This window comes from Dendrobates tinctorius, unplaced genomic scaffold (assembly GCF_039654945.1).
Source record: "Dendrobates tinctorius isolate UK_male_01 unplaced genomic scaffold, ASM3965494v1 ptg000037l, whole genome shotgun sequence".
NCBI lineage: Eukaryota > Metazoa > Chordata > Amphibia > Anura > Dendrobatidae > Dendrobates > Dendrobates tinctorius.
In genome coordinates this window covers 30,674,910-30,692,096 of record NW_027361705.1, presented here as the reverse complement: position 1 = coordinate 30,692,096, position 17,187 = coordinate 30,674,910, and the positions used below count along the sequence as shown (strand labels likewise).

The 17,187-nt window shown below is 50.5% G+C and overlaps 1 protein-coding gene across 1 annotated transcript in view; it reads left to right on the top strand.

The window, feature by feature from the left end:
• Positions 1-7,975: 7,975 nt before the first annotated feature.
• The window catches only part of MOB2 (MOB kinase activator 2), a 59,651-nt gene continuing 50,439 nt past the window's right edge, over positions 7,976-17,187 (top strand). The window contains exon 1 of the mRNA XM_073574028.1: positions 7,976-8,140. Coding sequence (XP_073430129.1) covers positions 8,124-8,140 — 17 coding nt within the window. The 5' untranslated portion in view covers positions 7,976-8,123. The remainder of the gene's footprint in view (positions 8,141-17,187) is intronic.

Here is a 17,187-nt window from a genome sequence, read left to right as displayed (position 1 = left end):
AGGCTCTGGGAAGCCGCACTGTGTAACCAGGCAGCTGTGAGGCTCTGGGAAGCCGCACTGTGTAACCAGGCAGATGTGACGCTCTGGGAAGCCGCACTGTGTAACCAGGCAGATGTGACGCTCTGGAAAGCCGCACTGTGTAACCAGGCAGATGTGACGCTCTGAGAAGCCGCACTGTGTAACCAGGAAGATGTGAGGCTCTGGGAAGCCGCACTGTGTAACCAGGCAGATGTGAGGCTCTGGGAAGCCGCACTGTGTAACCAGGCAGATGTTAGTCTCTGGGAAGCCGCACTGTGTAACTAGGCAGATGTGTCTCTGGGAAGCCACACTGTGTAACCAGGCAGATGTGAGTCTCTGGGAAGCCGCACTGTGTATCCAGGCATATGTGAGGCTCTGGGAAGCCGCACTGTGTGACCAAGCAGATGTGAGTCTCTTGGAAGCCGCACTGTGTAACCAGGAAGATGTGAGGCTCTGGGAAGCCGCACTGTGTAACCAGGCAGATGTGAGGCTCTGGGAAGCCGCACTGTGTAACCAGGCAGCTGTGAGGCTCTGGGAAGCCGCACTGTGTAACCAGGCAGATGTGAGGCTCTGGGAAGCCGCACTGTGTAACCAGGCAGATGTGAGGCTCTGGGAAGCCGCACTGTGTAACCAGGCAGATGTGAGGCTCTGGGAAGCCGCACTGTGTAACCAGGCAGATGTGAGGCTCTGGGAAGCCGCACTGTGTAACCAGGCAGATGTGAGTCTCTGGGAAGCCACACTGTGTAACCAGGCAGATGTGAGTCTCTGGGAAGCCGCACTGTGTATCCAGGCATATGTGAGGCTCTGGGAAGCCGCACTGTGTGACCAAGCAGATGTGAGTCTCTTGGAAGCCGCACTGTGTAACCAGGAAGATGTGAGGCTCTGGGAAGCTGCACTGTGTAACCAGGCAGATGTGAGGCTCTGGGAAGCCGCACTGTGTAACCAGGCAGCTGTGAGGCTCTGGGAAGCCGCACTGTGTAACCAGGCAGATGTGAGGCTCTGGGAAGCCGCACTGTGTAACCAGGCAGATGTGAGGCTCTTGGAAGCCGCACTGTGTAACCAGGCAGATGTGAGGCTCTGGGAAGCCGCACTGTGTAACCAGGCAGATGTGAGGCTCTTGGAAGCCGCACTGTGTAACCAGGCAGATGTGAGACTCTGGGAAGCCGCACTGTGTAACTAGGCAGATGTGAGTCTCTGGGAAGCCGCACTGTGTAACCAGGCAGATGTGACGCTCTGGGAAGCCGCACTGTGTAACCAGGCAGATGTGACGCTCTGGGAAGCCGCACTGTGTAACCAGGCAGATGTGAGTCTCTGGGAAGCCACACTGTGTAACCAGGCAGCTGTGAGGCTCTGGGAAGCCGCATTGTGTAACCAGGCAGATGTGAGTCTCTGGGAAGCCGCACTGTGTAACCAGGCAGATGTGAGTCTCTGGGAAGCCGCACTGTGTAACTAGGCAGATGTGAGTCTCTGGGAAGCCACACTGTGTAACCAGGCAGATGTGAGTCTCTGGGAAGCCGCACTGTGTATCCAGGCATATGTGAGGCTCTGGGAAGCCGCACTGTGTGACCAAGCAGATGTGAGTCTCTTGGAAGCCGCACTGTGTAACCAGGAAGATGTGAGGCTCTGGGAAGCCGCACTGTGTAACCAGGCAGATCTGAGGCTCTGGGAAGCCGCACTGTGTAACCAGGCAGATGTGAGGCTCTGGGAAGCCGCACTGTGTAACCAGGCAGATGTGAGGCTCTGGGAAGCCGCACTGTGTAACCAGGCAGATGTGAGGCTCTGGGAAGCCGCACTGTGTAACCAGGCAGCTGTGAGACTCTGGGAAGCCGCACTGTGTAACCAGGCAGATGTGAGTCTCTGGGAAGCCGCACTGTGTAACCAGGCAGATGTGACGCTCTGGGAAGCCGCACTGTGTAACCAGGCAGATGTGACGCTCTGGGAAGCCGCACTGTGTAACCAGGCAGATGTGAGGCTCTTGGAAGCCGCACTGTGTAACCAGGCAGATGTGAGGCTCTGGGAAGCCGCACTGTGTAACCAGGCAGCTGTGAGGCTCTTGGAAGCCGCACTGTGTAACCAGGCAGATGTGAGGCTCTGGGAAGCCGCACTGTGTAACCAGGAAGATGTGAGGCTCTGGGAAGCCGCACTGTGTAACCAGGCAGATGTGAGGCTCTTGGAAGCCGCACTGTGTAACCAGGCAGATGTGAGGCTCTTGGAAGCCGCACTGTGTAACCAGGCAGATGTGAGGCTCTGGGAAGCCGCACTGTGTAACCAGGCAGCTGTGAGGCTCTGGGAAGCCGCACTGTGTAACCAGGCAGCTGTGAGGCTCTGGGAAGCCGCACTGTGTAACCAGGCAGATGTGACGCTCTGGGAAGCCGCACTGTGTAACCAGGCAGATGTGACGCTCTGGGAAGCCGCACTGTGTAACCAGGCAGCTGTGAGGCTCTTGGAAGCCGCACTGTGTAACCAGGCAGATGTGAGTCTCTGGGAAGCCGCACTGTGTAACCAGGCAGATGTGTCTCTGGGAAGCCAGACAGTGTAACCAGGCAGATGTGAGTCTCTGGGAAGCCGCACTGTGTAACCAGGCAGATGTGTCTCTGGGAAGCCGCAATGTGTAACCAGGCAGATGTGTCTCTGGGAAGCCAGACAGTGTAACCAGGCAGATGTGACGCTCTGAGAAGCCGCACTGTGTAACCAGGCAGATGTGTCTCTGGGAAGCTGCACTGTGTAACCAGGCAGATGTGAGTCTCTGGGAAGCCGCACTGTGTAACCAGGCAGATGTGAGGCTCTGGGAAGCCGCACTGTGTAACCAGGCAGCTGTGATGCTCTGGGAAGCCGCACTGTGTAACCAGGCAGATGTGACGCTCTGAGAAGCCGCACTGTGTAACCAGGCAGATGTGAGTCTCTGGGAAGCCGCACTGTGTAACCAGGCAGCTGTGAGGCTCTTGGAAGCCGCACTGTGTAACCAGGCAGCTGTGAGGCTCTGGGAAGCCGCACTGTGTAACCAGGCAGATGTGAGTCTCTGGGAAGCCGCACTGTGTAACCAGGCAGATGTGACGCTCTGGGAAGCCGCACTGTGTAACCAGGCAGCTGTGAGGCTCTGGGAAGCCGCACTGTGTAATCAGGCAGATGTGAGTCTCAGGGAAGCCGCACTGTGTAACCAGGCAGATGTGTCTCTGGGAAGCCAGACTGTGTAACCAGGCAGATGTGAGTCTCTGGGAAGCCGCACTGTGTAACCAGGCAGATGTGACACTCTGAGAAGCCGCACTGTGTAACCAGGCAGATGTGTCTCTGGGAAGCTGCACTGTGTAACCAGGCAGATGTGAGTCTCTGGGAAGCCGCACTGTGTAACCAGGCAGATGTGAGGCTCTGGGAAGCCGCACTGTGTAACCAGGCAGCTGTCAGGCTCTGGGAAGCCGCACTGTGTAACCAGGCAGATGTGAGTCTCTGGGAAGCCACACTGTGTAACCAGGCAGATGTGACGCTCTGGGAAGCCGCACTGTGTAACCAGGCAGCTGTGAGGCTCTGGGAAGCCGCACTGTGTAACCAGGCAGATGTGAGTCTCTGGGAAGCCGCACTGTGTAGCCAGGCAGATGTGAGTCTCTGGGAAGCCGCACTGTGTAACCAGGCAGATGTGAGGCTCTGGGAAGCCGCACTGTGTAACCAGGCAGATGTGAGGCTCTGGGAAGCCGCACTGTGTAACCAGGCAGATGTGAGGCTCTGGGAAGCCGCACTGTGTAACCAGGCAGATGTGAGTCTCTGGGAAGCCGCACTGTGTATCCAGGCATATGTGAGTCTCTGGGAAGCCACACTGTGTAACCAGGCAGATGTGAGTCTCTGGGAAGCCGCACTGTGTATCCAGGCATATGTGAGGCTCTGGGAAGCCGCACTGTGTGACCAAGCAGATGTGAGTCTCTTGGAAGCCGCACTGTGTAACCAGGCAGCTGTGAGGCTCTGGGAAGCCGCACTGTGTAACCAGGCAGATGTGAGGCTCTGGGAAGCCGCACTGTGTAACCAGGCAGATGTGAGTCTCTGGGAAGCCGCACTGTGTAACTAGGCAGATGTGAGTCTCTGGGAAGCCACACTGTGTAACCAGGCAGATGTGAGTCTCTGGGAAGCCGCACTGTGTATCCAGGCATATGTGAGGCTCTGGGAAGCCGCACTGTGTGACCAAGCAGATGTGAGTCTCTTGGAAGCCGCACTGTGTAACCAGGAAGATGTGAGGCTCTGGGAAGCCGCACTGTGTAACCAGGCAGATCTGAGGCTCTGGGAAGCCGCACTGTGTAACCAGGCAGATGTGAGTCTCTGGGAAGCCGCACTGTGTAACCAGGCAGATGTGAGTCTCTGGGAAGCCGCACTGTGTAACCAGGCAGATGTGACGCTCTGAGAAGCCGCACTGTGTAACCAGGCAGATGTGAGTCTCTGGGAAGCCGCACTGTGTAACCAGGCAGATGTGACGCTCTGAGAAGCCGCACTGTGTAACCAGGCAGATGTGAGGCTCTGGGAAGCCGCACTGTGTAACCAGGCAGATGTGAGGCTCTGGGAAGCCGCACTGTGTAACCAGGCAGATGTGAGGCTCTGGGAAGCCGCACTGTGTAACCAGGCAGATGTGAGGCTCTGGGAAGCCGCACTGTGTAACCAGGCAGATGTGAGTCTCTGGGAAGCCGCACTGTGTATCCAGGCATATGTGAGTCTCTGGGAAGCCACACTGTGTAACCAGGCAGATGTGAGTCTCTGGGAAGCCGCACTGTGTATCCAGGCATATGTGAGGCTCTGGGAAGCCGCACTGTGTGACCAAGCAGATGTGAGTCTCTTGGAAGCCGCACTGTGTAACCAGGCAGCTGTGAGGCTCTGGGAAGCCGCACTGTGTAACCAGGCAGATGTGAGGCTCTGGGAAGCCGCACTGTGTAACCAGGCAGATGTGAGTCTCTGGGAAGCCGCACTGTGTAACTAGGCAGATGTGAGTCTCTGCGAAGCCACACTGTGTAACCAGGCAGATGTGAGTCTCTGGGAAGCCGCACTGTGTATCCAGGCATATGTGAGGCTCTGGGAAGCCGCACTGTGTGACCAAGCAGATGTGAGTCTCTTGGAAGCCGCACTGTGTAACCAGGAAGATGTGAGGCTCTGGGAAGCCGCACTGTGTAACCAGGCAGATCTGAGGCTCTGGGAAGCCGCACTGTGTAACCAGGCAGATGTGAGGCTCTGGGAAGCCGCACTGTGTAACCAGGCAGATGTGAGGCTCTGGGAAGCCGCACTGTGTAACCAGGCAGATGTGAGGCTCTGGGAAGCCGCACTGTGTAACCAGGCAGCTGTGAGACTCTGGGAAGCCGCACTGTGTAACCAGGCAGATGTGAGTCTCTGGGAAGCCGCACTGTGTAACCAGGCAGATGTGACGCTCTGGGAAGCCGCACTGTGTAACCAGGCAGATGTGACGCTCTGGGAAGCCGCACTGTGTAACCAGGCAGATGTGAGGCTCTTGGAAGCCGCACTGTGTAACCAGGCAGATGTGAGGCTCTGGGAAGCCGCACTGTGTAACCAGGCAGCTGTGAGGCTCTTGGAAGCCGCACTGTGTAACCAGGCAGATGTGAGGCTCTGGGAAGCCGCACTGTGTAACCAGGAAGATGTGAGGCTCTGGGAAGCCGCACTGTGTAACCAGGCAGATGTGAGGCTCTTGGAAGCCGCACTATGTAACCAGGCAGATGTGAGGCTCTTGGAAGCCGCACTGTGTAACCAGGCAGATGTGAGGCTCTGGGAAGCCGCACTGTGTAACCAGGCATCTGTGAGGCTCTGGGAAGCCGCACTGTGTAACCAGGCAGCTGTGAGGCTCTGGGAAGCCGCACTGTGTAACCAGGCAGATGTGACGCTCTGGGAAGCCGCACTGTGTAACCAGGCAGATGTGACGCTCTGGGAAGCCGCACTGTGTAACCAGGCAGCTGTGAGGCTCTTGGAAGCCGCACTGTGTAACCAGGCAGATGTGAGTCTCTGGGAAGCCGCACTGTGTAACCAGGCAGATGTGTCTCTGGGAAGCCAGACAGTGTAACCAGGCAGATGTGAGTCTCTGGGAAGCCGCACTGTGTAACCAGGCAGATGTGTCTCTGGGAAGCCGCACTGTGTAACCAGGCAGATGTGTCTCTGGGAAGCCAGACAGTGTAACCAGGCAGATGTGACGCTCTGAGAAGCCGCACTGTGTAACCAGGCAGATGTGTCTCTGGGAAGGTGCACTGTGTAACCAGGCAGATGTGAGTCTCTGGGAAGCCGCACTGTGTAACCAGGCAGCTGTGAGGCTCTGGGAAGCCGCACTGTGTAACCAGGCAGCTGTGATGCTCTGGGAAGCCGCACTGTGTAACCAGGCAGATGTGACGCTCTGAGAAGCCGCACTGTGTAACCAGGCAGATGTGAGTCTCTGGGAAGCTGCACTGTGTAACCAGGCAGCTGTGAGGCTCTTGGAAGCCGCACTGTGTAACCAGGCAGCTGTGAGGCTCTGGGAAGCCGCACTGTGTAACCAGGCAGATGTGAGTCTCTGGGAAGCCGCACTGTGTAACCAGGCAGATGTGACGCTCTGGGAAGCCGCACTGTGTAACCAGGCAGCTGTGAGGCTCTGGGAAGCCGCACTGTGTAACCAGGCAGATGTGAGTCTCTGGGAAGCCGCACTGTGTAACCAGGCAGATGTGTCTCTGGGAAGCCAGACTGTGTAACCAGGCAGATGTGAGTCTCTGGGAAGCCGCACTGTGTAACCAGGCAGATGTGACACTCTGAGAAGCCGCACTGTGTAACCAGGCAGATGTGTCTCTGGGAAGCTGCACTGTGTAACCAGGCAGATGTGAGTCTCTGGGAAGCCGCACTGTGTAACCAGGCAGATGTGAGGCTCTGGGAAGCCGCACTGTGTAACCAGGCAGCTGTCAGGCTCTGGGAAGCCGCACTGTGTAACCAGGCAGATGTGAGTCTCTGGGAAGCCACACTGTGTAACCAGGCAGATGTGACGCTCTGGGAAGCCGCACTGTGTAACCAGGCAGCTGTGAGGCTCTGGGAAGCCGCACTGTGTAACCAGGCAGATGTGAGTCTCTGGGAAGCCGCACTGTGTAACCAGGCAGATGTGAGTCTCTGGGAAGCCGCACTGTGTAACCAGGCAGATGTGACGCTCTGAGAAGCCGCACTGTGTAACCAGGCAGATGTGAGTCTCTGGGAAGCCGCACTGTGTAACCAGGCAGATGTGACGCTCTGAGAAGCCGCACTGTGTAACCAGGCAGATGTGAGGCTCTGGGAAGCCGCACTGTGTAACCAGGCAGATGTGAGTCTCTGGGAAGCCGCACTGTGTAACCAGGCAGCTGTGAGGCTCTGGGAAGCCGCACTGTGTAACCAGGCAGCTGTGAGTCTCTGGGAAGCCGCACTGTGTAACCAGGCAGATGTGACGCTCTGAGAAGCCTCACTGTGTAACCAGGCAGATGTGAGGCTCTGGGAAGCCGCACTGTGTAACCAGGCAGATGTGAGTCTCTGGGAAGCCGCACTGTGTAACCAGGCAGCTGTGAGGCTCTGGGAAGCCGCACTGTGTAACCAGGCAGCTGTGAGGCTCTGGGAAGCCGCACTGTGTAACCAGGCAGATGTGACGCTCTGAGAAGCCGCACTGTGTAACCAGGCAGATGTGAGGCTCTGGGAAGCCGCACTGTGTAACCAGGCAGATGTGAGTCTCTGGGAAGCCGCACTGTGTAACCAGGCAGCTGTGAGGCTCTGGGAAGCCGCACTGTGTAACCAGGCAGCTGTGAGGCTCTGGGAAGCCGCACTGTGTAACCAGGCAGCTGTGAGGCTCTGGGAAGCCGCACTGTGTAACCAGGCAGCTGTGAGGCTCTGGGAAGCCGCACTGTGTAACCAGGCAGATGTGAGTCTGTGACAGGCAGCGCACGAGGCTCCGCCCACTACCCGCCGCCGTCACTGCTCTTCCCACAATGCTCCGCGCCCATGTCTCTCCACCTCCCATGCTGCCCCGCTCAGTGACGTCAGACCCGGAAGTGTGCGTACTGCGGGCGGTGCTGTGTTTACTTCCGCCGGAGCCGGAGCCTGAGCCGGGGAGCGGGAGGCACCGAGGATGAGCTGAGCCGGAGGGTGCAGCAGACATGGAGTGGCTTATGGGGTAAGACTGGGGAAGCGGCTCCTGAGGGGCAGCAGGAGGATGGAGCAGGTGCAGGGGGTAATATGAAGGGCATGGGGTGAGAGGGGATCCTGGGACGAGCTGAAGAGAGCAAGTTATGGGAGGTGGAGGGGGACACAGGAAAGCCAAGGAGGACGAAGGGGTGACTGCCACCCTAAGTTCTATAGGGTATCATGGAGGGCAGTGAGGTGACAGCAGTTATTCGGGGTCTGACCTGGCAGGGATGGCAGTGAGGTGACAGTAGTTATTGGGGGGGGGGTCTGTCCTGGCAGGGATGGCATTGGGGTGACAGCAGTTAATGGGGGTCTGACCTGGCAGAGATGGCAGTGAGGTGACAGTAGTTATTGGGGGTCTGACCTGGCAGAGATGGCAGTGAGGTGACAGCAGTTATTGGGGGTCTGACCTGGTAAGGATGGCAATGAGGTGACAGCAGTTATTGGGGGTTTGATCTGGCAGAGATGGCAGTGAGGTGACAGTAGTTATTGGGGGTCTGACCTGACAGAGATGGCAGTGAGGTGACAGTAGTTATTAGGGCTCTGACCTGGCAGAGATGGCAGTGAGGTGACAGTAGTTATTGGGGCTCCGACCTGGCAGAGATGGCAGTGAGGTGACAGTAGTTATTGGGGCTCTGACCTGGCAGAGATGGCAGTGAGGTGACAGTAGTTATTGGGGGTCTGACCTGGCAGAGATGGCAGTGAGGTGACAGTAGTTATTGGGGGTCTGACCTGGCAGAGATGGCAGTGAGGTGACAGCAGTTATTGGGGGTCTGACCTGGCAGAGATGGCAGTGAGGTGACAGCAGTTATTGGGGGTCTGACCTGGCAGAGATGGCAGTGAGGTGACAGCAGTTATTGGGGGTCTGTCCTGGCAGGGATGTCAGTGAGGTGACAGCAGTTATTGGGGTCTGACCTGGCAGTGACGTGACAGCAGTTATTGGGGGTCTGACATGGCAGTGATGTGACAGCAGTTATTGGGGGTCTGACCTGGCAGAGATGGCAGTGGTACTGTGATAATGATAGGGCAGAATGGCTGACAGTAAATTATGGTATAAGTCCTGCGGCAGAGAGCTATAATGGGGGTGACATTTTGTTGTGCGATACTTTTTGGGGGTAATGGGCATCTGAAGGTACAGAAAATGCAAGCAAATGATGGTAATGTTGAAGACAGCAGAAAAAAAACATGGGGAGGTGTTTCTATGATATGTATGGACTTGGACTGTTCTCTATGTATGGACTGGTCATGTTGTTGGGAATGCTGTAACTTTAGGATTTTCAGTTATGGCATCATTGTTTATCCCAGAGAAAACTGGAGATCAGATAAGAATGAAAACGTGAAGCATGATATGTCTGATGCAAACATGAGCATTGCTCTGCAGCATCTTACCTGGCTTATGCAGGGCTCTGTAGCTGGACATCAGAGACTGCACAGACCTAACCCTTTCACTGCCAGACTTGAAGAAAACTGAAAGTTGATATCTTATTTTTAGATAAATCCTATTAATAATGCATATGGAGTTGAGAATGGCAAGACAGGACTGCTGCCAAGCTGCTTTTTGCTTCCTCTGCTGTCAGCACAGTGCGGGACAGCTGGGTCATTTGAGACAGACTGGTTGCTATAGATACCCCACCTAACAACCAAAAACTGCTGTCAGGTTGTATCTCGCTGGTGCCTGGTCAGTCTCAGATTACTCAGGTCTTCACCACATGATTTGGTGCCCAGCTGATGACATAAAAGGGAACAGGCTTGTTAGCATTACTGAGACCACTCTATTAAAAGAGAACTATGAGAACAGAAAAACAAGTAAATGTAAATCTCCAATAACGGGTTTCCTGTGAGAAGAGCTTTTACCCCTGATATTTTTCGTTTATAGCTTAATTTTATCATTGAGCATCTTGGATCACCATAAAATGGACTTCAGCTTTTAATTGTCAAGCAGAGGCAACAAAACTAAAAGGAATATTCGGCTGAGAAACTCATCACTCGGCAGCCCAACAGAGAATGAATGGACTGATGGTCAAACATATGCATATTTTAATGGGGGTGTAAGTGCTTTGCTCTGCCTATTGGTGAGTGGCCCAGCAGTCAGACCCCATCAATAAATAAGTTGTAGCTTGTCTTCTCTAGACAACCACTTTAATGGATGGCACTACCCCCTATTCAGGATCCTCATTTCTTGAACAGATTATAGAGTGGCTACAAAGAGTGTTTGTTTTTCCTCTATTGAATTGCTCCTGTTCTGCATTACACAGGCAACTCATTGATGTAAAGGGAGTCTACCAGCACAGAATCACTATTCAAACCATGTACAAGCCCTTGGTGCTTCACGGCGGGACCAAGTGCACCTTCCCACCTGCTTGTTTCCGTTCAATCTCTGCCATCTGTGGCTCAATAAAGCTGTCAATCAATGAAGAGGGGCATGGAGATAGAGGAAAAACAGGTGGGAAGGTGCACTTGGCCCCCCGCCATGATACACTGAGCGCCTGCGCTTGATTTGATCAGTCATTTTGTGCTGACAGAGGTCCTTTAAATGGACCTTAAGCAATGTGCTATTTCCTTTCTCATGGAGCTGCAGAGGAATTGAACACTTCCGTCATGCAGGGCCACTCTATGTGAATTGCTGATTGTCTAAGTACCTTTTTATATGATTAGGGATTGTCCCAAGCAGAGAGCTGCACTAAGTGTTGGTGAGAAGCACAGTGAATCAGTGGTAACACCTTCTTTAGGCACAGGTACAAGAAGTGTGTTCATAGAGAAACCTGCAATAAAGTTAATCTCTGGAAGGACTGTAGTATCTCCTGATCATTTTTCTGTGAAGTTTCCTTTTGCGATGCTCCTGGCATAGTGCTCTGCAATAGGTTCTGATTGGTAGGGCTAAGTCCTTGCTCTGAGTCCCCCACTGATCCTTATAATGAAGGCTACTTGTAAGCACCAGCTCCTGTTGTCCTTTAATGTCATTTTTGGTAGACAGGAATTGGCTAGAGATTCTAATACAATGTATTTTGACTACAACTGATTGGGACAGTAAGTTACTCAGCCCATTTGGTTTATAGATCATGAGGAGCTGCTAGTATTACGGCAGGTGACTTTCCTCCGTGGTGTTCCTGTCCCCTTGTGTAGTGCACAGTCTGTCAGGTTTTCAGTTCCACTTGGTTTTATTTATTGAAAATGCAGCAGATTTGCTGATGATGAAGAACGTACAGGTGCCGGCAGATTGCACTGGATAGTCTAAGGATATGTCACTCATGCAGTTTTTGGTTCACTTTATGCCGCGTTTAACTTGGGACGTTTATTCATGAGTGGTTTTGTCCTGTAATGAAATATTTCATTTCCATCACACGACTTGGCCATGTGTGACCTTGTGTGTCCTTAGCAGCCAGTCCAATCTAGACTGTACTGCTGAGAGGATAAACTGCCTCATCTTGTAGTTCTTAAAGGGATTCTCTGGTGAAATAAGAAGTTATCACTATCAGATATCCACTGAATAGGTGATAACTTATAGATTGTTAGGGGTCCAACTGTTGAGATCCACCCCGGTCGGCTGAACAGGGCACTTTCATCTCTGGTAGAATAGAGCTGCAGCATTTCCTTGATGACTAGTCTATTCATTCTCCGTAGAGACTTTCAGAAACAGCTGAGTACAGCGCTTGGCAATCCCTTAGAGAATGGAGTGGTGGTCAGACATGCACACTCCTGGTACGTTTTAGCCGGGATAGATGTATTCTGTTCCTCCAATTGGTGTGTCTCAGCGGTAGGACCCCCGCTGCTTTAGATGATACCAATCCTATGGATAGGTGATCACTTCTTTTCATTAGACAACTCCTTTCATTGGACATCGAGAGGTGAGCATCGCAGGTGACATAACATCTACTTGTTCAGGATATGTGCACGATCACCAGGTACTTTTCACCTGGACTATGTATTAGAATGAAACGGGTGCCCGATACCTGCAGATCCAATACCCTTTCGGGCAGGTATCCATAGATGTGACTTCTCCTGCCCCACTCAAGGTAGAAGTGAGAGGAGCATGACTAACCCTTTAAAATCTTCTCCTCTCTGAGCATGGAATGGACAATCTCTTGTGGAAGCTCAACAGGTTCACAGTCATTGTCGTTATCGTCTTTTAATCTATAGTAGTTTGGGGGGTTTCAACATAATCATTTTGCTCATATTCAGTGTTTCTGAAGCAGATGCCTGTCATTACTACTGACCATGGCACTGACATGCTCCTGAATCATCAGATTGGGAGGGGGTATGCTGCTTGTAAATGATTAGCACTGTCTGACATTTTGGTGCTTCCCTGCCCTGTGGAATTGATGAAATACTTTAAACTTGTCTGACTGTGTCATGAAGTGCATCAAATTGACATTAAGGACTCTGTATATGCGTTTTTGTGACCCGTAAATGACTCCTTAAATGGCTTGTCAACGTCTACATTTTAATTTTAAGCTTGCCTTGTTTTAAGAAAATAATAAATGAAACTTTACTGAGTTCCTGCTCTTCCAGCCCTGCCTATCCAACCCTTCCTTGACATCTACAGCACCAGTCATCGAGTCAGGAGTCTTGTGCCATCTTCCTCGGCATCACTGCTGGGCCTAGCGATTGGCGGCAGCGCTTAGTGCCATACATGCAGGCTGATCAACAAAGCCCTGGGGAGCAGCCCGGAGGCAGCGGCAGAGCAGGGGGGTCAATGAGTAATGCTAATTTTGTCATTCTTTAAACAGGGCATTCCTACACAGCATGTCAAATTAAAATACATGTTTAAGGTTCACTTTTTGGGCAAAAATACGCTAACTAGTTCCCCAACTGGCAGTCTCTGCGTGTGTCCTTATTGTTGCACACAGAAGGATCTTTTGGTAATTTCTCTTTATCCATGAATTCTGCTCGTCCTGCCTGGTGACATATGACTTACTCCACGTTTATGAGTCTCGCAACTGATAAGCTGAGAATATGCCATGTATGGCCCTTGCTCTTCAGACAGCCATTTTTCCCTTTGCCTCATGCACCTGCATGCTTATTTTGGTCAAATGTGCACGTGTTTTCAATAAGAATCAGGATGTAGGCTGTTGCCGACACTTGGCTTCGGCACATCTTCCTTGAGGATAAAATTATCGAGCACAATGTAACAGCACAATCTTCTTCCCAACATCCTCTATTTCTGAAGTGTCCAAAATGCACAATGTACTGAGCATAAGGCCTAAGGGTGCATTTAGGCTGCGTGATGCTGCCAACAAGTTTACCGGCCGTTGGCCATTTAAACACCCGTTTAGACGGGCCGCCTCACTTCAATGAGCATCTATCAATCAGTAATAGATTGTTCAGGCTGCCATTGTTCTCAACACCACAGGATTTGCTGCCCCAAATGATTATTTCACCAGACGAACAAGTGACTGGCTTCTTGATCAGGTGTCCGTCAGGCTGTTTAAACTGTACGATAAATCATGAAAGGAACGTTCCTAGGAAAGCTTGTTAATGATAGACATCACACTTTAAAGTGCTGGGTGCTACTTTTTACTTTCTCAGGCAGACTAGGGCTATTTGCAGCCATGTATACTACTGCTGAATTTGTCTGAAATTCAAGTATGGTTGCATGAAGTGGTATTACAATTTATTCCATTTGTATAGTTTACTGTTGTATTGAGGCTTCCAGGAACACACTTGCAGTACATTTTTTAGAAGGGGATATCATTCATTTAGTTTACGTCTTAATACTGAAATGACTGTAAAACTGCAAAATGCAGAGCTTCATGGTCATCTGTCCCTGCAACCAGAGCCACATCCTGGAGCCTGGGTGTGTGCTGCCTACATAATGAGCTGTGAAAATGACTCCAGGAGTGGTCAGTCGGAGTCCACATACAGCAGTCAGTGAATGTATCCTGTTTAGGGGCAGGCTGCTTAACTTATCCACTGGGGGGTGTCATATTAACAGTACTGGTGTCCTGGGGTATCTATAATGACCAACCGCTGTTAGTCCTGTGCACTTATATATTTATGGTGCCACAATAAAGCTCCTGCAATGTAGCAGAGATAGCTGGGGACACTGGGGATAAGACAAAAACAACTTATTATACCTGTGTCTTTTGTTTTGCTTGATACATAGAGTTCAATGAGAGTTATGTGCTGAGTAGAAGGATGAGGACTGCCTGGCGATCACGATTGCTGTGTATCTGTTGGTCTTTTTTCCCCTGTAACTGGGATCCGATAAATGTCCTAGTTACAGTGGGGGAAAATGAACATTAAAGGGAAAAACATGTTATGCAGATAACTTTTTTTTTTTTTTTTAATTATCTTTTTTGTAGAACAAGTGATCTATGGAATAAAAATATAAACATACAGACAGAACTGGCGCAAGAATTTAACTTGCATTTTCATGCAAGGATTTTCCTTGTACATATTGGAATGGGCACGCACATTGTAGATTCAGATGGAAGGCAGCAAAAGCAGAGACCTATAGAAACAAAGCGTAAAGAAACAAACGTTCCTTGAATTTGGAATAAATTGTCAGTAGCGTCACCAGCATTACACCTGCCACTCCGTGGTTCAAATTGGGCCCTACAGATTTCCACTTAAGGTATCTAATGTCCAGTGTTTGTGTGGGTAGATGGGATCCTGGTATGATTCAAACCGCCAGAGCCTGACGGGTGCAGTGGTCTGTCAGAGAGCCTATGCATACTGTACAAATAACAAAAGACTGACCGTCACTTCCCAACAGAAAACAGGTGTGTACAGGTGCAAACTAAACTAAGAGTAGCTGGCCATACATGACTTGGCCAATCTATGTGCTAAGTAGTGTAAATTTTTCCTATTTTCTAGAGCAGTAATGCAATTCATATTTCATATTTTCATGCTATTATGTCATTGTTGCTTATATATGGAGATGGCTACTCTTAGTTTGCACCTGTTTTCTGTTTGGAAGTGACGGTCAGTCTTTTGTTATTTGTATATGTGGGTTCTTTGACCGAGCACTCCACCTATCAGCTTCTGGTGGTTTTCATCAAAGCAGCATCTTATCTACCCATATAAATGCAGTCTTCAGCCTAGGAGAGGATTCACATTAGATAGATTCCCAGCAACGAGAATCTTCTTATTGCGGCTGCAGGGTACACATGAATTGGACAATTTATGCTCTAAGTATTCTCAATTTTTCCTATTTTCTAGAGCAGTAATGACATTTATATTTCATATTCTCATGCTACAGAGTACAGCTTTATTTCTTAATATGAAAAAGTTTCCTTGTTTGCGGTCCTCATTAGTGGCTTTTCTGCAGCAATTTGAGTATAAATCCTACTTCTTGCAAGTCTTTGAACAGATGATTTTGAAATGTGTCTGCTACTTGATGTTTGTGCATCATTTTTAGGGCTGGTATCTGAGGTTCTGTCAAATTGCAGTTTCTGAAGCTGATAACGCTGATGAACTTATCCTCTGCAGCAGAGGTAAGTTTTGGTCTTCCTTTCCTGGGACAGTACTAATGAAAGACAGTTTCATTATATCAATTGACGATTTTCATGACTGAACTTGAGGATATCTTCCAGATTCTGGCAATTATCTGGATTGACTGAACTTTGTCTTTAATGTAATGATGAACTATCATTTCTTATAGTTGAGTGCTTCTTGCCATATTCTGGCTTTCAACTGTATGGACCTATATGCCAAAACTGTCACTGCAGAACATTTTTGACGGTCACACTTTGTGAAGGCCAATGATTCCACAAATGAGTTCTTGATGAGGCATTCCTGTTTATTAGGTGCCATTGCAGGTGATACCTGATGAAACTGCTTGAGAGAAGCCAAGCTGTCATCAAAGTAAAAGGGGGGTACTTTGAGGAATCCAATATTTAAAACATATTGGGGTTTCTTTTCTCCTTGTTTCCATGTGTCCCTTCCTGTTTTTGCTGCCTTCAGTCTCAATGTATAGTGTGCACATTCCAATAAGGACAAGGAAAATCAATGCAAGAGTATGTGTGCCCAAACTTTTCAAGGGTACTGTAGGAATTGTCCGTGCTGGATTCAGCAGCTAATATGAGTAGTATAGGTCTGTACTCAGTAACCAAAATATTGGGGGGATAGATCAGAAAGATAAGACCTGTAATGACCTTATAGTGTCCTGTATAGACAGCCATAGACCCTGCCTGACTGCAGAGATTGGCACACTGGTTGATTTACGGAAGTGGCTACATCATCCCACCTTTACTGAACCTGGTATACCCTTGGCTATCAGTGGAGTGAGCAGTCCATATCCAACACATCCAGTTAGAGAAGAGAACTATTCAACTAAAAAATAAAAGATTGATAAAAAAATGCCGACTAATTACAATACAGTCTAAATTGTATATGTACGTATTTTTCATGTGATACACATTTTTGCCTCAATTTGGAGGCTGACAGGCTGCGCTTACACCCCGCGGCTGCTCCTTTTTTTTTTTTTTTTTCTCAGTGGCACTGATAAAGATATCAGTTTTTATTGATGTGGACTTAGTAGGGTGTATCAGGGCATATATGTGACTGGTAATAAATTCAGCTCTTTCTGGCCACAGTCTTTCAACTAATAGACAACTCTGAAAGAGCATGGGATGTAGGACTTCCCCCTGCCGTTCTTATGACCATGGTGGGGTCTAGCACACCAATCAAATAATTATCACCTGTCTAGTCCAGTGGGTACATGTGAATTAATGTAGACCGGAGTGGGTTTTCCCATTTTATCCGGCGGGCTACGGCGAAAAGTTGTCAAACCGGATCATCTGTTTAGGTCGGAGACGGTGCAGGAGAGGGAGAGTCAGTCTTCGGGCATGCACTGTGGGGAAAAAAGCGGTCCGGCGCTGTCAAAAAAGCGTTGCAAGGAACGTTTTTTGCAGATGCTGGACAGGCATTTTTTGCCGTATCCGGCAAAAGCCAGACACGCCGCATGGCCATCAGGCGCAATGCGGTGATAATGCTAATCTATGGGAAAAAAATCCGGATCCGGTGGCAACCGGCGCCGGATGCGGTTTTTACATTTTTCGCCGCATCACGCCTGATGCTTAAAAACGGAAATGT